Below are 19,895 nucleotides of genomic sequence, written 5' to 3'. Positions count from 1 at the left end.
CGACCTAACATCAAACAATACTATAAGGTTATAGTAATCAAAACAGCCTGGTACTGACCTAAAAACAGACACATAGATAATAGAACAGAATATAAAGCCCAGAAATAAACCCACACCCTTATAGTCAATTAATATTTGACACAGGAAGCAAGCACATACAATGGGCTAAAGATAGTTTATTCAATAAATGGTGTTGGGAAAATTGGACAGATACATGCAGAAAAATGAAACTAGACCACCTTCTTACACCACACACAAGAATAAATTCCACTGCTGGGATTATATCCTAAGAACCCCGAAACACCAAGCCAAAAGAATCTATGCACCCCAATGTTCATCGCAGCACAATTTACAATAGCCAACTGCTGGAAGGAAACTGGGTACCCATCAGTAAATGAATGGATCAAAAAACTTTGGTACATTTACAAAATGGACTTCTATGTAGCAGAAAGAAGGAAGGTGCTCCTACCTTTTGCAACAGCATGGATGAAACTGGAAATCATTATGCTAAGTGAAATAAGCCAGGTGATGAAAGACAAATACCATATGATCTCACCTTTAACAGGAACCTAATCAACAAAACAAACAAACAAAAAACAAAATATAACCAAAGACACTGAAATAGAGAACAGGCTGACAGTGACCAAAGGAGAGGGAGTTTCAGAGGAAAAGGGTAAAGGGTTTGCAGGAACAATTATAAAGGACACATGGACAATAATGGGGAGGGGTAGATATGGGAGGGAGATGGGGAGGTCTGGGGGTTTGGCCTGGGATGGGGATAAAAGGCAGAAAACTGTACTTGAACAACAATAAAAAATTAAAGGCAACTATTTAAATGCCAAAAAAGAGAGAATAAATTCAAAATGGTCAAAGATTAAATATTAGACCTGAAACCATAAAAATTGTAGAAGAAAACATAGGCAGCAAAATCTTGGCTATTGCTAGTAGCAATATTTTATCAGATATATCTCCCCAGGCAAAAGAAACAAAAGACAAAACAAATAAATGGGACTACAGAAAACTAAAAAGTTTTTTCACAGCAAAGGAAATCATCAACAGAAGAAAAAGCCACTTCCAGCCAAGATGGGGACATAGGTAGATACACTGTGCCTCCTTGCACAACCAAAAGAAGGACAACAACAATTTAAAAACAAAACAACCAGAACTGACAGAAAATCGAAGTGTATGGAAGTCTGACAATCAAGGAGTTAAAGAAGAAACATTCATCCAGACTGGTGATATAGGAGGGGTGGAGTTGAGTAGCTGGGGCAGAGAGGACTTGCAGCAAGGTGGTGGCTGGTGGACTGGGGCGGGCAAGGCGGTGGTTGGTGGACTCAGCGAGGCAGTGGATTGCAGAACAGGGTGCGGCATGCAAGGCCCACATTCATGCGTAGATAAGCCAGGCGAAACTGGGGAGTGGGATGGACAGTACAACCTAGAGTCTCAACGCAGGGAAATAAAGCCTCAAACCATGATTTAAAACACCTGTGGGGGTTGATACGGCAACAGGGGAAACTCAAAGCCTCACAGGAGAGTTCGTTGGTGAGACCCACAGGATCCTAGAATGTACACAAACATGCCCACACGGGAAGAAGCACCAGAAGGGCCCACTTTGCTAGTGGGAAGCCGAGGAAGTGACTGAAATCTGGCAGAGAGTGGAGCAGGTATCATTGTTCCCTCTCAGACCCCTCCCCCACATATAGCGTCATAACCCAGCAACATGGGTTACCCTGCCATGGTGAATACCTAAGGTTCTGACCATCACTATGTAACAGGTGCATCAAGACAAAAAAAAAATGGCCCGAACAAAAGAACAGATCAAAGCTCCAGAAAAAATACAACTAAGCGACGAAGAGGTAGCCAACCTATCAGATGCACAGTTCAAAACACTGGTAATCAGGATGTTCACAGAATTGGTTGAATTCTGTCTCAAATTAGGTGAAAAAATGAAGGCTCTGCTAAGTGAAATAAAGGAAAATGTACAGGGAACCAACAGTGATGGGAAGGAAACTGGGACTCAAATCAATGGTGTGGACCAGAAGGAAGAAAGAAACATCCAATCAGAAAAGAATGAAGACACAAGGATTCAGAAAACTGAGGAGAGGCTTAGGAACCTCCAGGACATCTTTAAACATTCCAACATCTGAATTATAGGGGTGCCAGAAGGAGAAGAGGAAGAGCAACAAATTGAAAACTTATTTGAACAAATAATGAAGGAGAACTTCCCCAATCTGGCAAAGGAAATTGACTTTCAGGAAGTCCAGGAAGCTCAGAGAGTCCCAAAGAAGTTGGACCCAAGAGGGAACACACCAAGGCACATCATAATTACATTACCCAAGATTAAAAATAAGGAGAGAATTCTAGAAGCAGCAAGAGATAAGGACACAGTTACCTACAAAGGAGTTCCCATCAGACTGTCAGCTGATTTATCAAGAGACCTTGCAGGCAAGAAGGGGCTGGAAAGAAGTATTCCAAGTCATGCAAGGCAAGGACCTACATCCAAGATTGCTCTATCCAGCAAAGCTTTCATTTAGAATGAAAGGGCAGATAAAGTGCTTTCCAGATAAGGTCAAGTTAAAGGAATTCATCATTACCAAGCCCTTATTATATGAAATGTTAAAGGGATTTATCTAAGAAAAACAAGATAAAAAGTATGTACAGTAAAATGACAGCAAACTCACGGTTATTAACAACCACACATAAAACAAAAACAAACTAAGCAAACAACTAGAACAGGAACAGAACCACAGAAATGGAGATCACACAGAGGTTTATCAACAGGGGAGTGGGAGGAGAGAGGAGGGAAAAGGTACAAAGAGTAAGTAGCATAGATGGTAGGTAGAAAATAGACAGGAGGAGGGTAAGAATAGTATGGGAAATGTAAAAGCCAAAGAACTTACATGTATGACACATGCACATGAACTAAAGTGTGGGAATGTGGGTGGGAGAGGGTGTGCAGGGTAGAGGCAAGTGAAGGGGGAAAATGGGACAACTGTAATAACATAATCAATAAAATAGATTTTAAAAAGAAAAAGCCAACTCACTCTATCTTCTCTCATTCAGATATTTGCCAATACATCTGATAAGGTGTTAATATCCAAAATTTTAAAGACCTTACAAAACACAACACCAAAAAGACCCCAAACAACTCAATTAAAATTTGGCAAAGGACTCAAATAAACACTTTTCCAAAGAGGACATACAGATGGCCAATAAACATATGAAAAGATGCTCAACATCACTAATTATCAGAGAAATGAAAATTAAAACCATAATGAGACATCATTTCACACCTGTGAGAATGGCTATCACCAATAAATCAACAAGCAAGAAGTGCTGGTGAGGATGTGGAGAAAGGGGAACCATTTTTGCACTGTTGGTGGGAATGCAGATTGTTGCAGCCACTGTGGAAAGCAGTGTGGAGATACCTCAAAAAGTTATCAATGGATCTGCCTTTCCACCTAGTGATCTCACTCCTGAGAATGTATCTGAAGAAACTTGAAACGCTACTTCAAAAAAATAGCCAAGATATGGAAGTAGCCCAAGTGTCCATCAGTATATGAGTGGATAAAACAACTATGGACCTTTACACAATGGAATTCTACTTAGCAATAGAAAAGAAAAAAAGTTACCCTTTGCAACAGTATGGATGGACCTGGAGAACATGATGCTAAGTGAAATAAGCCAGTCAGAAGAAGACAAATACCATATGATTTCATTCATATATGGAATCTAATGAGAAAACAGAACTAACAAAAAATGGGGACAGGCTCATAGATGGAGACCAGGATGACAGCTAAGGTTGTGGGAAGGTTAGGAGGTGGAAGAATTAAGCAAAAAGGACAAAGGACTCATGGACTTGGACAACAAGTGTGGTGGTGGTTTGGGGAAGGGGTGTATAAGGGGACTAGATGGTAATGGGAAAAATATAATAAAGATTAAATTAAAAGAAAGATTACCTAATCTTAAAATTTCCAGTTCCTCACTGCTAATTTATATCTAGGTCTTGATATTCATCTTGTTATGTGTTAGGAACTCTGAAAAGACACATGGGGAGGTGAGCCTCATAACAGGCTTGTGTTAGTTCAGCAGGTCTTAAAAGCAACTGAAGCCACAAGGTAATTAATTTGTCTTCATTATTGATCAACAACTATTTCTGAGTAAGTTGAAAAGGTGTAATCATTGCTCATTTATTTTGATGAAATGAAGAATTTTCTGAAGGTGAGGCATTAATGTGAAAATGAAAATGATCATCTTTTGTTTCTAGTACCTCGGCTTACTTGAAATGGGATGGAACAGAAATGTCTATGTGTTAATAAGAAGTAAATCAAGTTCACACTCTGAAGAATTTATTATCCTGCAAACAAGAACTACAGTCTTCTAAAGTTCTCTCTTCTTTTTATGCAGGCTCACAGATTGGAATCATTTCAAGAACTGGAGAGTTAGTTTGTAATATGGTTTTGTTTTCCTTCCACCAGATGTGTAATGGGAGCAGCTTCTATATTTTACTTGATGAAAAATACAGAGCAATATCAGAGAATGGATATAGAGAATTTTGCAGGGCCTCAGGCTCATAATAGTTGATGACAAGGAATATCAGTGGAGAAAATGTGAGGTAATGGTGCATGCCAGTGTTGTGAGTTGGAAGAGTAGTATTAATCAGTAAACCAGGATTCAGAGGTGGCCACTAGGTTCTATTTATTAGTATAGGCAAGTAAACTCAGGCATTTGTCAAAAACAAGTTTTGAAGGGTGAGAAAGTCTTTCTGAATAATTACTGAGTTGCTTTCCCATTACTTCAGCATTCCCAGGGAATTCAAAATGTAAAGTCCCATTGGTTAGTAATTATATTACATCCACTTTTCCCTTAGAAGTGCTTAATGACTCTTGCTTTGTATTCCTTGCAGGTGAAAGCCCAGCTTCTGTGGTTGTTAATGCCTCAGCAGGATTATTTTCACTAAAGATGGAAACACTGGAGTCTGAATTGACCTGTCCAATCTGTCTAGAGTTGTTTGAAGACCCCCTTCTGCTCCCTTGTGCTCATAGCCTTTGCTTCAGCTGTGCCCATCGTATCTTGATCTCCAACTGCAGCTCTGGTGAACCCATTGAACCCATTACTGCTTTCCAGTGTCCTACGTGCAGGTATGTTATCTCACTGAACCACCGGGGTCTGGATGGCCTCAAGAGGAATGTGACTCTGCAGAACATTATTGACCGCTTCCAGAAGGCTTCAGTCAGTGGGCCCAATTCCCCAAGTGAGAGCCGCCGGGAGAGGACTTACAGGCCCAGCACCACCATGTCTAGTGAGCGAATTACTTGCCAATTTTGTGAACAGGACCCACCAAGGGATGCAGTGAAAACATGTATCACCTGTGAAGTCTCCTACTGTGACCGTTGCCTGAGGGCCACACACCCCAACAAGAAACCTTTCACCAGCCACCGCCTGGTGGAACCAGTGCCAGATGCACATCTTCGAGGGATCACCTGCCTGGACCATGAGAATGAGAAAGTGAACATGTATTGTGTATCTGATGACCAATTGATCTGTGCCTTATGCAAACTGGTGGGGCGTCACCGAGACCATCAGGTTGCGTCACTGAATGATAGATTTGAGAAACTCAAGGTAAGGTATCTGGGAAATGTCCCTTACATAACTTTGTCTCTTTATACAGTTATACAGTTAGCAAGTTCTCTGATAAAATGGGTCACTTCTTAAAGATTTTATTTATTTTTAGAGAGGGGAAGGGAGAGAGAAAGGGAGGGAGACAAACATCAATGTGTGGTTGCCTCTCATGTGCCCCCCACTGGGTACCTGACCTGCAACCCAGGCATGTGCCCTAAACTGGGAATTGAACAGGTGTGGGTCACTTTTTTTTTTAACATGGCAAGTGAATTAACTCCACTTGTCATATAAGTCTTGTGAAGAATAACCTACTCACCTGCAAGCTCCCACTGGAACCTATTTCATCTATTGCATAAACCTGCTTGCATCTGACCAATTTGGGGGAAGTTAGCCCCTGGCCCACTACATCAGTAGTCCATTCAGGGAAGCAGCACCCTCTTTCCTCTTTCAGTGACATATTGCACACTATGTATCTTTGCCATGATCATTCCATTTGTTTTAAGTATGTGAGTACCTGTGTAGGTGTGCTACAATTAGCATTTGTGCAGATTTACATATTTATGTGTCTAGCCATGGGAATGTTGGGCATATCTCTGTGTATGTGTGGGTGGAGGTGTCTGTGTATATCTCTATAGGTGAGAGATTTTTATGGAGAGCAGTAGTATGTTTGCACATTCAGTACTCTAAAGAAAAAAAAGTTTGGCACTGGCTACTACAAATTCCTATGAAGCCCTTAACACGGGGCTAATTCTAAGCCTGCTTTAAAAAACAAAAGAAAACAAAATTAAAATTTAAAAAATCAAAACAGAACAAAGACAACAAAGGAACTTCAGTGTACCATGAAGTCAGGAGGAATGATCAAATACCTGAACTAAACATTTAAACTGAAGGCCATAAATATTTAATCCAGTATTAGATTTTGTGCCAGTGTTCATTTTTGTGGTTTATGGACTGAAGCACTTGTTTGCAGTCCCTGCCTTGGAGGTTCCTAGTCCTTCATTTGTGTTAAGTGGGCAGTTTTTGAAGTTGTTGGGCCATATAATATTTATGTGCAATTCTGAGTGCCCATTAATAGAGCCCTGCTACTTCATGTTGATGGTAAAATGTCAGATCCAACAAATTGTTTTATTCCCATTGTCTGCCTGATATGTGGCTTACCTTCCATTAAAAAGGGAGCAACTTAGAAATTCCAGAAAAATAAAATGTGTAAATGAATATTACCACTGCTAATAGGGCCTGAATATATACGACAAGCTATAAGGAAGCTCTAGATAGGATGGAGGGAGGGCAAAAAGAGGATAGAGAGTTTCTTCTTGCCATATTCTGGAACAATCAATGTAACTTAGGTAAAATTTATGGTGTTGGTGAGGGCAGCAATACTCAGAATAGGATACATATTTTCTTCTGTAATTTGTGGCAAGCAATATTGAGAATAGTCACACTGACAATGCTTTGTGCCTTTTTATTGTTATTTATATCTAACGTTTATAAATTTGTACAAAGTTCAGTGTTTTTGTTGATTTCATTCAAGGTAATATTCTCATTCATGTCAATACTGCAGAGAAGAATAATCTTATTGACTTCCATTCTTAGAATCATAAGAAGTTAGGCCTTCATCTTGGTCTAGTTGAAGCTTTATACTTTAAAGCAGTATTAACTGAAAGCTTGACAAATTGTTAAGCAATTTGGTCAAAGTCACAAAATTGAAACTGGAACTAGGCTTCTAGATTGTGAGTTAAGGATCCTTCCTACTGCATCGTGCTGCTACTTTATTTTAGACCTAAGTTTTCCCCATGAAATGTGATTTGAAAGTAAACATTATCCTCCAGCAACTGCACATCTTATGGGTCACAGATAAATCATTAATGGCATCAAGGAAAGGACATATTATATAAACTTACAGTTTCATAATGGCAATAGATGGGGGCAGGTTTGCAGGAAGAGTAGGGATATAGAGAGGATGAAACAATCTCTGCCAAATATTTGCAGGTATTGGAACTATAATAAGTCATTGGCCTTAAGAAGTACCCTAAAGAGAAAAATCTGTATCCATATGTACTATTGAGATAACAAAAGTATGGATAGAATAAGCCTGTTTCTACAGAACATCAGCTTTTTGAAAACATCCAAAAACATGAAAACAATGGATGATTGATTAGGTATTTGGCATAGTGCAGCTATGGCTCTTGTCTTTAGGGATGGATGGAGCAGAAAAATATTTCACCAAAAGATACTTTAGTGTATAACTAATCAAAAATATTTGGAGAAAGGCCAGATTTTGGATTGTTCCCCTTTAATTTTTTAAGGAAATGTGCAGAAAAATCTGATTATAAATTAAATGGGAACTTTTTTTGCTCATTTTTGGATGGAAAGTGGAAACATATGAACCATTCCAAACCTCATGGTTTGTTATATTGTCTGCAATATCTTGGACTTTGGGGAGGGAGAGGGATGTGCTGCTTGTGTGTGCATGGGGGTGGGTCACTTCAGTTTGATGCCAAGTGTGAAAGGATATTAATTCTCCACGTAAAGTAGAAAAATCTGACTTTCAGTGTCACATATACTCACTTTTTAAAAAGTTAATTTTAATTTAGAGAAGCATTTAGGATTATCCCCTTAATCTGCTTGATTCTTCTCCAAGGAGAAAGAATGCTGGCTGTTAGAAAGTATGGGGGTTGGTGGGTGATGGCCTTGAGCATCCTCTCATGGCCCCGAGGAAAGCACAGTAGTTCTATAAAAGAAGGGGAAGAATGATAGCTTTGACTTTCTGGCCAGTAACTGATATGGTATTTATTTGTACTTTTTGGTTCTAGAGCTTCATTATTGGTACTTATAACTTTCCTTTGTACAAATGTCCCTCATTAGGATTAGTGGTCTATAATACTTATTAGTTAAATAAAGAATAAACTAACCATTATATAATAGATGCAAGGTCAGAATAACCAGAAGCTAGTCTGTCTTCTTAACATGTACTCAAAATGGATTAGAGGGTTTGGGATACTTAGCATAGTTTATTATCCTTATTTAGTTTTCTAGTCTACTTACATGTCTTCTGAAGACTACCAGTGGTTTAATTAATTCTTCAATTTGAGAATATAATTGTATTCGTGACAGTTACTATAGTAGTAAGACCTATCAAAGTAGTTATTTTCTCTATTACCTATCTTTTTACTTACTTACTAGTCCCAGTATATAAATTAGTTCATGATATGTGCTGTCTTTCTATAAACTTTTTCACATTTTAGAATTTTCATTGTCACATAAGTTTCTCTCCTTAGAAAATATTGACTTTATTGTATTCATACATGTTGGCTTTTTAAAAAGATGGTGACAGATCTCAGACTCATATTCTAAGTCCTACATATCTTGGTCCTCATGCTGCCCTTCTCTTTTTCCCAATATCTCAAACATGCTACCTTCATCTGCCCAGGGTAGCCTCCTAACTGTCTGCTAAACATACCATTCTCTTTTCCAACTCTGAACTTTCATTCTCACCCAAGCTCTACTCTTGGCCTGCTTAGGAATTTGACTTATTCTTTAGTGCTCAGTTGAAACCCAAGAGGGACACTACAACACATTCCAACTATACCATAAATCCTTGGAGGCCAGGCACAATGTCTTATATTTCTTCAGTATCCTCCTAGTGTCTAGCATACATAGTCTATATAGCTCAAGAAATCCAAATGATTAAATATTTCCAATGGATTTGCAGGAAGTATAGCAGCATCTCTAGCTTGCTTTGGTGCTCATCCTATAGGATATAAATCTGTCTTGCCATGATGAACACTTTCAGAGTCTTAAAAATTATCTCCTTTGAACTACTGGTGTTAAAAACCAGAGGGTTACTAAAAATATGACATGTCCTTAATTTTAAGTGCATATTCATTTTCATTGCTGGATTTTCCAACTGCCTAACCCTATGGTGACATCTGTATAAATCAGATATGATTATTGTAATTCTCTTTGAGAGTGATGTCTTCACATTTCCACGCCCACAGCCTGCCAAAAATATAGCTGATGAAAACCAGAGGGGATAGAGGAATTTCCTGAAAGGGATAGACAAGCACATATTCTTTTTCTCATTATATTTCCAGAAATTCATTACTACCAAAAATTCTTAAATGCAGTTACATTTACACACCAGGGATCTCATTGTTATAAAATATTACCTGGTGCTAGGATTAGCTTTTTGTTATGGGAAAGTAAAACATGAGCGCGCGCGCGCACACACACACACACACACACACACACACACACACACACAGGAGGAGAGACTGAGACAGAGCTAAAGATTGCCAGACAAAGAAGGAAGATATGAGACTTGAAGAATGTTCAAAGGAAAGCCACACTGAGATTTAAAAGGTTGGAAAATATGATATTCTGGAATCTTATCATAGCTGATTGCTTGTCCTTCTTACTCAGTCACTCTGTCATCTACCCACCCATTCTCACTCAGCTTCTGCCTTCTCCCTGGCAATCATGTACTTACCCACTTGACAGCCACTTCTGTTTGCTAACACAGATACCCTTTCAATTTACCAACCAATGAGCAATTGACTGTTTTTGAACCAGTATGAGTATGAATATAAGAGAAAGAAAGAGAAATACCTTTATGAGACTGACTTGAGAGAGGATATATTTGCATGTATATATATGTGTCACTATATACGAAGGTGTGTGTTTCTACATGGATGAGTGGCTGAGAATGACTCTGTGTGTGTCTGTGTATCTATAAATGTGTATCAGTGTGCAGAGGAGGAGATAATGTCTGTGTTAATTTTCTTTGGGTATATCTGTAGATAAGTTGGATATGAGAGAACATTGAATGTAAGGGAAGTTTTCTGTGGCCACCCTAGGGAAGGTTAGGACCTCAGTAGAACTTACCATGATACTAAAGATCTCCCTAATAAAGGAACAAGTTCAGATATCTTCATGATAAGAAGAAATCTCCAGTGGAGACTCTGGCTGGTTATCATAGGTGGGGGAACAAAAAGGTTGTTTCTTGCTTTCTCTTACTTAGGTACTGAATCACAGGAGCTAAATATAATAAGAGCAAAGAATTTGGGTCCAGCTTTACACTTTCTAGGTTATTGTGGTGGATGGGTGTGTATGGGCTTGTGGGTAATATCTGTCACAAGATGTCTCTGCAAAACCAGCCTTTAACTCACAATTGTAAAATCATTCTTTCTTGTAGATCTGGTTTCTCTGTGGTTTCTTATTTATTTAAGACTTGATCCTTATTACATATTATATGTATAAATCCGTATGTGTTTTGCTTGTGTATGGGCATAAAAATTCATTTTATTTCATCTCTACTCAAACTGTGTGCTAAGACTCATTTGAACCTCTGTTCTTTTCCTTCTAATAATTATATTGATTCTCTGGCTCTGTTCTCATGTAATATTAACAGGGGCCTACATTGGAAGATGATTTCTATTATTTCTTTGGTTTGAGAGCAAGTTTAGCAAGTAGATACTCCAATTATCTGTGCTCTTATCTTTCTGTTCTTATGTCACTTTTATTGTCCTAAGTCTTCTCCATAAGCTCTGAAAGGCGCTAACAATCATCAGGCTGGGAACAATTTTCAAAATGTTGACTCAGAGGTTGGTCTTGGGTGGATGAAAATCTTGTCTGTTATCATTGGACAAAAGAACATATTGCAGAAATATAATATTAGTGAGAAAATATTAAGGAAACAGGATTATTGAACCAAAAGAAGTGAAGTTTAAAGGGAAATGTAATAATGACATTCAAGTTCATGAAGGGTTGATATAATGATGCAATGTTTTGTTATTTATCTCCTCCAAAGATATAGCAAACAATAAATTAAACTGTAACACCAGGGATTTAGGCCAGGATTTCATTCATTCATTTACAGAAAATTAATGAATGCTCATTTTGTTCACTGAACACTTAAAATGACTTAAAAACACAAATCATTGTAGGAGGAGCTGGGGACACAGAAAATAAAGTATGATTCCTGCCCTGAAGTTCTCTGAGCTTAGTCAGTAAGGCAAATAGATACATACGCTGAAAATTCTAATTCAGTATGGTAAGTGCCCTGATGGAGGTTTTCACAGATGCTCTGAAGCACAGAGAAAGAGTTAGTGGAAAGAAGTCACCAAGCTCAAAAACAGGGAATCATGAATGGATTGGTTGGAGAAGAAAGCAAACTGGAGAAAGAGTGTGAAGAAAGAATTACTAGGACTTGGTGAATGATTATAGTGGTTATAGACAATGGATGGAAAGAATCTGAAAAGTGATCTTTGAGTAGATGTTTTGAATAATGGTGGTATCACTGTCAGCCTGTTCTCAATTTCAGTGTCTTTGGTTATATTTTGCTTATTTGTTTGTTTTGTTGATTGGGTTCCCGTTAAAGGTGAGAGGGAAGGGAATTTCAGGGGGAAAGGGTGAAGGGTTTGCAGGAACAATTATAAAGGACACATGGGCAATAACAGGGGGGTGGAAACAGGAGGGACATAGGGAGGGCTGGGGGGTTGGGCTAGGGTGGGGGAAAAAAGCAGTACTTGTACAAGTACTTGTAATTGTACTTGAACAATTAAAAAATAAAATAAAATAAAGAAATTAGACAAAAATAATGGTAGTATTGGACAAAAGTGAGGGAATTGGGAAGGGGCTAGCAATTTTGGAGGGATGACTTGACTAGATTTAAGTTTGACGTGATTGTGTCATTCAGTGTTCACTCATTTATCATACATTTACTGAATACCTGTTAGGTGCCAAGCACCAGAAGAGATGCAGAGGTTACAATTATAAAGACACCATAGTCCAAACCTTAATGGAGTTCTCAGCTTAGTGTGGGGAGACAGACAAATAAGGACACAGCTACAAGACAGTGTGGTGAGTGCTATGACAGCAGAAGCACAGGAGGGCTATGAGAGAACATAGGAGGGATATCAAAATAGACTTTGGGTGGGTTTTTGGCCCCTCCCCCATTGGGAGAAAGGGTTACAGTAAGGGACAGGGAGTGCTATAGTCAAGATAAAAGAGCTTGTTCAAATATCTGGAGGAGAGAAAGCATGGGATCCTCTTAGAACTGAAAGGGAAAGTGTTCTAGGAGTTAAAATTCAGACCTCTATGGTGGCTGAAAGATCAGGGCTGGAGAAATAAATTTTGTGTCTTTAGTGTGGAGATAAAGCTATGCGGTGGAGAGCTGAGTGAGGGCATTGCATTGAGTCTTGCAGCACACAAATGGTCTAGAAGTTCAACATGAAAGACGAGCAAGAAGAAGATATGTGTGAAAAGCAGGGACTGAAGAGGAGTAGTGAAAGTGGAATATAATATTGAGGCCTCCAGGAAAGTAGTTTTGGCTTTGACTCACTATTCTAAGTATTATCTAAATAAACACTGGATTTAGGTTTTTAGTACAGGTTTTCATTTAGAATGTCCAAATATAATAATTTACATGTATAAGCTAGAGATTTAACAGTGTTATACACCTAAAGAAAGAGGAAAGAAAAGTATGTGTAGCATTTCTGATAAGGTGACTGGGCAAATGCAGGTGTTTGATGGATGATTTTAGAAAGTTCTTTTTTATTTTTTTTTATTTTTTAATATATTTTATTGATTATGCTATTACAGTTGTCCCATTTCCCCCCTTCACTCCCCTCCACCCTGTACACCCTCTCCCACCCACTTCCCCCCTTTAGTTCATGTCCATGTATCATGCTTATAAGTTCTTTAGCTTCTACATTTCCCATACTTTTCTTACCCCCCACCTGTCTATTTCCTACCTACAATCTATGCTACTTATTCTCTGTACCTTCCCCCCACCTCCTCCTACCACTCCCCTGTTGCTAACCCTCCATGTGATCTCCATTTCTGGGGTTCTGTTCCTGTTCTAGTTGTTTGCTTCATTTCTTTTGGTTTTGCTTTAGGTGTGGTTGTTAATAACTGTGAGTTTGCTGTCATTTTACTATACATGTTTTTTTTCTTAGATCTTCTTTTCTTAGATAAGTCGCTTTAACATTTCATAAAATAAGGGCTTGTTGATGATGAACTCCTTTAACCTGACCTTATCTGAGAAGAACTTTATCTGCCCCTCCATTCTAAATGAAAGCTTTTCTAGATAGAGCAATCAGTGATATAGGTCCTTGTCTTTCATGACTTGAGATACTTCTTTCCAGCCCCTTCTTGCCTCTAAGGTCTCTTTTGAGAAATCAGCTGACAGACTGATGGGGACTCCTTTGTAGGTTACTGTCCCCTTATCTCTTGCTGCTTCTAGGATTCTCTCCTTCATTTTTACTTTGGCTAATGTAATTATGATGTGCCTTGGTGTGTTTCTTCTTGGGTCCAACTTCTTTGGGACTCTCTGAGCTTCCTGGACTTCCTGGAGGTCTATTTCCTTTGCCAGAATGGGGAAGTTCTCCTTTATTATTTGTTTAAATATGTTTTCAATCTGTTGCTCTTCCTCTTCCCCTTCTGGTACCCCTATAATTCGGATGTTGGAAAGTTTAAAGATGTCCTGGAGGTTCCTAAGCTTCTCCTCATTTTTTTTTGAATTCTTATTTCTCCATTCTTTCCTGTTTGGTTGTTTCTTTCTTCCTTCTGGTCCACTCTATTGTTTTGAGTCCCAGTTTCCTTCCCATTACTATAGGTTCTCTGTGCATTTTCCTTCATTTCTTTAATGGTAACCTGCATTTTGTCATCTAATTTGTGACCAAAAGCCACCAATTCTGTGAGCCTCCTGATTACTAGTGTTTTGAACTGTGCATCTGAGTGGTTAGCTATCTCTTGGTCACTCAAAAGGATGAGTTTTGGGGCACTGATTTGTTCTTCCTTTTGAGCCTTTTTTTTTTTTTTTTGGTCTGCTCACTCCTGTTCCAGTGAGGGGTGGAGCCTTCGGTGTTCACCAGGGCTGGGCACCCCAGTCGCTAGATTGTGACGTTGTATGTGGGGACGGGGTCGCGAGGGGACGATGGCAGTAGCTCCGGTCTCCGTGGGATGTCACTCCATTCCCTGGGATCCTTGGTTGTGCGCTCTGCCCTGCTCCACAATCTCCACCTCACTGGGTCTGCCAGCTGCCACTTGCGTACTCAAGGTCCACCCGCTGCGATCTTGCATGCCTTAGTTGCCTTACACGCTCCAGGTTGCCTTATGCACCCATCTCTCCCTGTTCTCCTCACCGTGACCTGCTCCCGGCTGCTTGTCTCCGTCCCTCCTACCGGTCTGGATAAACAGATCTATTTCAACTTCTTGGCTGTCTGACTTCTATTCAGATAAATTTTCTGTCAGTTCTGGGTGTTATTCTGCCTCTAAATTGTTGTTGTTCCAATCTTGGTTGTGTGTGGAGGTATGGTGCGTCCACCTATGCCTCCATCTTGCCGGAAGTCCCTAGAAAGTTCTGAAAAGAAGAGAAATGGAAATCCATTTCACCTGGCTTAAGGACTGGTCTGATAATCTCTAACAAGCCTCAGGTGGAGTAAATCTTATACATGCAGTATATCACCTGCAGCAGCAAATAAATGTTTGAGGAAGGAATAAACTGGCATGCAGGTATATGAGCTTTCTTTTGTAGAACAGTTGCTGTGTTCTGCTGTGTAAAGGCTGTATGTAATTAATACATAATGTGACAGACTAAAGCAAAAGCAAAGTAGGTATATTAAGACAAGCAATTAAAAAAAGAAGGCAGAATGTGACCCCAAAAATTGTGCTAAGGTTTTGGTTCCCAGCTTGTGGAAGAGCTGGAAACATCTGCGAGCAGACAGGATGTCAAAAAAGAGTATGTCAAAGAATAATAATGGGATCACTTGCTCGGGTTATTTTTAAAGATGAAATTATATTCTGTCAGTTGGAAAGGCTCAGGTTTGGAATGAATTGGCTGTTTTTCCCCATTCCTTTCTCTCCCTGCACCCCCAAGTTTCAATTGTCACTTCACAACAGTTGAGATCTTGCCTAGGTTTAGAAAACATCCCCTTGTGTACCTTTTTTTTTCTTTTTTTTAAATTATATTTTAATCATTGTTCAAATACAGTTTTCTCCTTTTTATTCCCAATACAGTTCCCCCTCCCACCCACCCCACTTCCCTCCCATTACCACCCTCCCCTTAGTTTATGACCATGTGTCCTTTAAGTTTGTTCCTGTGAACCCTTCCCACTGACCTCTTAAATTCCGTCTTGTCTCCCCTCCAGTCACCGTGAGCCTATCCTCTATTTCAGTGTCTTTGGTTATATTTTGCTTGTTTCTTTGTTTTGTTATTTAGGTTCCCGTTAAAGGTGAGATCATATGGTATTTGTCTTTCACTGCGTGGCTTGTTTCGCTAAGCATAATGTTTTCCAGCTCCATCCACGCTGTTGCAAAGGGTAGGAGCTCCTTCTTTCTTTCTGCTGCATAGAATTCCATTGTGTAAATGTACCATAGTTTTTTGATCTATCCATTTACTGATGGGCATCTTGGTTGCTTCCAGCATCTAGCTATTGTAAATTGTGCTGCTATGAACATTGGGATGCATAGGTTCTTTTGTATTGGTGTTTTAGTATTCTTAGGATAGAGTCCCAGCAGTGGAATTGCTGGGTCAAAAGGCAGATCCATTTTTAGTTTTCTGAGGAAGTTCCATACTGCTTTCCATAGTGGTTGTACTAGTCTGCAGTCCCACCAGCAGTGCACTAGGGTCCCCTTTTCTCCACAACCTCTCCAACACTTGTTATTTGTTGCTTTGTTTATGATGGCCATTCTGTCTGGTGTGAAGTGGTATCTCATTGTGGTTTTAATTTGCATCTCTCTGATAGCTAGCAATATTGAACATCGTTTCATGTGTCTGGATTTTCTGTATGTCCTCCTTGGAGAAGTGTCTGTTCAAGTCCTTTGCTCACTTTTTAATTGGATTCCTTGTCTTTTTCGGGTGCACTCGTGTAAGTTCTTTATATATTTTGGAGATTAAACCCTTGTCTGAGGTATCATTGGCAAATATGTTTTTCCATACAGTTGGTTCTCTTTTTATTTTGATACTGTTTTCCTTAGCTGTGCAAAAGCTTTTAATTTTGATGAGGTCCCATTTGTTTATTCTTTCCTTTATGTCCCTTGCTCTAGGAGACAAGTCAGTAAAAAAGCTTCTGCGTGAAATATCTGAGATTTTCCTACCTACGTTCTCTTCTAGGACTTTAATGGTGTCACACTTTATATTTAAGTCTTTTATCCACCTTGAATCTATTTTTGTATAAGGTGTAAGTTGGAGCTCGAGTTTCATTTTTTTGCACGTAGCTGTCCAGTTTTCCCAACACCATTTGTTGAAGAGGCTATTTTTATTCCATTTTATGTTGCTGCTTCCTTTGTCAAATATTAATTGACCGTAGAGGCTTGGGTTTATTTCTGGGCTCTCTGTTCTGTTCCATTGGTCTATGTGTCTGTTTTTATGCCAGTACCAGGCTGTTTTGATTACAGTGGCCTTGTAGTATAGTTTAGTGTCGTATTGTGATTCCTCCTACTTTACTCTTCTTTCTCAAAATTGCAGCAGCTATTCGGGGTCGTTTATGGTTCCATATAAATTGTTGAAGTGTTTGTTCTATGTCTGTGAAATATGCCATTGGTACTTTAATAGGTATTGCATTGAATGTGTAAATTGCTTTGGGTAGTATGGACATTTTAATGATATTAATTCTTCCAATCCATGAACACGGTATATGTTTCCATTTGTTTGTGTCTTCCTTGATTTCTCTCCTCAATGTTATGTAGTTTTCTGAATACAGGTCTTTTACCTCTTTGGTTAGGTTTATTCCTAGGTATTTTATTTTCCTTTTTGCTATTTCAAATGGGATTTTTTTCTTGATTTCTGCTTCTGCTGTTTCATTGTTGGTGTACAGAAATGCCTTTGATTTCTGGATATTGACTTTGTATCCCGCTGTTTTACCAAATTCATTTATTAGGTCAAGCAGGTTTTTGGTGGACTCTATAGGATTTTCTATGTACACTATCATGTCATCTGCAAACAGTGACAGTTTTGTTTCCTCCTTTCCGATTTGGATGCCTTTTATTTCTTTTTCTTGTCTGATTGCTGTGGCTAGAACTTCCAGTACTATACTGAATAGAAGTGGTGAAAGTGGACATCCTTGTCTTGTTCCTGTTCTTAGTGGAAAAGATTTTAATTTTTGCCCATTGAGTATAATGTTGGCTGTAGGTTTCTCATATATGGCCTTTATTATGTTGAGGAATGCTCCCTCTATTCCCACTTTACTGAGTGTTTTTATCATAAATGGGTGCTGTACCTTATCAAATGCTTTTTCTGCATCTGTTGATATGATCATGTGGTTTTTCTCTTTGCTTTTGTTTATGTGATGTATTACATTTACTGATTTGCGTATATTATACCATCCTTGCATCCCTGGAATGAATCCAACTTGGTCATGGTGTATGATCTTCTTAATGTACTGTTGGATGCGGTTTGCCAGTATCTTGTTGAGGATTTTAGTGTCAATGTTCATCAGCGATATTGGCCTGTAGTTTTCTTTCTTTGTTGTGTCTTTATCTGGTTTTGGAATTAAGATGATGTTGGCCTCATAAAAAGAGTTTGGTAGTCTTCCATCTTTTTGGATTTTTTGAAATAGTCTGTGAAGGATAGGTGTTAGTTCTTCCTTAAATGCTTTGTAGAATTCTCCTGTGAAACCATGCTGTCCAGGGCTTTTGTGTGTTGGGAGTTTTTTGATTACTGCTTCAATTTCTTTTGCTGTTATTGGTTTGTTCAGGCTTTCTGTTTCCATTTCATTGAGTTTTGGAAGGTTATATTTTTCTAGAAATTTGTCCATTTCATCTAGGTTTTCAAATTTCTTGGCATACAGCTCTTTGTAGTAATTTGTTACAATCCTTTGTATTTCTGTGGTATCTGTTGTAATCTCTCGTCTTTCGTTTCTGATTGTATTTATTTGGGTTTTCTCTCTTTTTTTCTTGATGAGTCTGCTTAAAGGCTTGTCGATTTTGTTTATCTTTTCAAAGAACCAACTCTTGGATTCATTGATCTTTAGAATTGTGCTTTTAGTCTCTATGTCATTTAATTCTGCTCTGATCTTGGTTATTTCCTTCCTTCTGCTTGCTCTGGGCTGTCTTTGTTGTTGTTCCTCGAGTTCTTGTAGACGTAGGGTTAGGTTGTTTGTTTGAAATGTTTCTAACTTTTTTAGGTGGGCCTGTATCGCTATGCGCTTCCCTCTCAGGACTGCCTTGGCTGTGTCCCATAAGTTTTGGGTTGTGAGTTCGTTTTCATTTGTTTCCAAAAACCGTTTGATTTCTTCCCTAATATCATTCTTGACCCATTCATTGTTTAATAGCATGCTGTTTAATCTCCATGAATTTGAGTGTTTTGGGTTTTTTTTCCTTGGGGTTGGTTTCTAGTTTCAGTCCCTTGTGATCCGAGAAATTGCTTGGTATGATTTCAATTTTTTTTGAAATTGTAGAGGCTTGTTTTGTGTCCTATCATGTGGTCAATCTTTGAAAATGTTCCATGTACATTTGAAAAAAATGTGTATTTAGCTTCTTTGGGATGGAGGGTTCTGTAAATATCAGTAAAGCCCAGTTTGTCTAGGGTATTGTTCAATGCCACAATATCTTTGTTGATATTTTGTTTGGAAGATCTGTCCATTTTTGATAGAGGGGTGTTAAAATCCCCCACAATAATTGTGTTGCTGTCCATATCTTTCTTGAAGTCCTCTAAGATTTTCTTTATGTATTTGGGTGCTCCTATGTTGGGTGCATATATATTTACTATATTTATGTCTTCTTGGTGAATTCTTCCCTTGAGTATTATGAAATGACCTTCTGGGTCTCTCTTTATGGATCTTCTTTGGAAGTCTATTTTGTCAGATATGAGTATTGCTACCCTGGCTTTTTTTTCCTGTCCATTTGCTTGGAAAATTTGTTTCCAGCCCTTCACTTTCAACCTGTGCAGATCTTTTATCCTGAGGTGGGTCTCTTGTAGACAGCATATATGTGGGTCATGTTTTCTTATCCAATCAGGTATTCTATGTCTTTTGATTGGAGCGTTTAATCCATTTACGTTTAAGGTTATTATTGATAGGTACTTATCCATTGTCTTTTATGTACGTGTGTTCCTCTCTCTTTTCCCTCCCTTCCTTAAAGCAGTCCTTTTAGAATCTCTTGCAGAGCTGGTTTGGTCGAGGTGTATTCTTTTAGACTGCTTTTGTCTGGGAAGCTTCTTATTTGGCCTTCTGTCTTGATCAAGAGCCTTGCTGGATATAGTAGCCTTGGTTGCAGCCCTCTGGTCCTCATTACCTGGAGTATTTCTTGCCATTCTCTCCTGGCTTGAAATG

The 19,895-nt window shown here is 38.8% G+C and overlaps 1 protein-coding gene across 4 annotated transcripts in view; it reads left to right on the top strand.

Annotated features, from left to right (window-relative positions):
* Positions 1 to 19,895, top strand: part of MID2 (midline 2) — a 179,912-nt gene that overhangs the window by 34,070 nt on the left and 125,947 nt on the right. For all 4 annotated transcript variants that reach the window (XM_036016934.1, XM_028522572.2, XM_036016935.1 and 1 more), the window contains one exon: positions 4,907 to 5,622. In XM_036016934.1, the coding sequence (XP_035872827.1) occupies positions 4,963 to 5,622 (660 nt within the window). In that variant the 5' untranslated portion in view covers positions 4,907 to 4,962. The remainder of the gene's footprint in view (positions 1 to 4,906; positions 5,623 to 19,895) is intronic.

The sequence above is a fragment of the Phyllostomus discolor genome, chromosome X (genome assembly GCF_004126475.2).
Source record: "Phyllostomus discolor isolate MPI-MPIP mPhyDis1 chromosome X, mPhyDis1.pri.v3, whole genome shotgun sequence".
NCBI classification, from domain to species: domain Eukaryota; kingdom Metazoa; phylum Chordata; class Mammalia; order Chiroptera; family Phyllostomidae; genus Phyllostomus; species Phyllostomus discolor.
The sequence above is the reverse complement of the archived record's forward strand: the minus strand, read 5'-3'. Positions and strand labels throughout refer to the sequence as shown.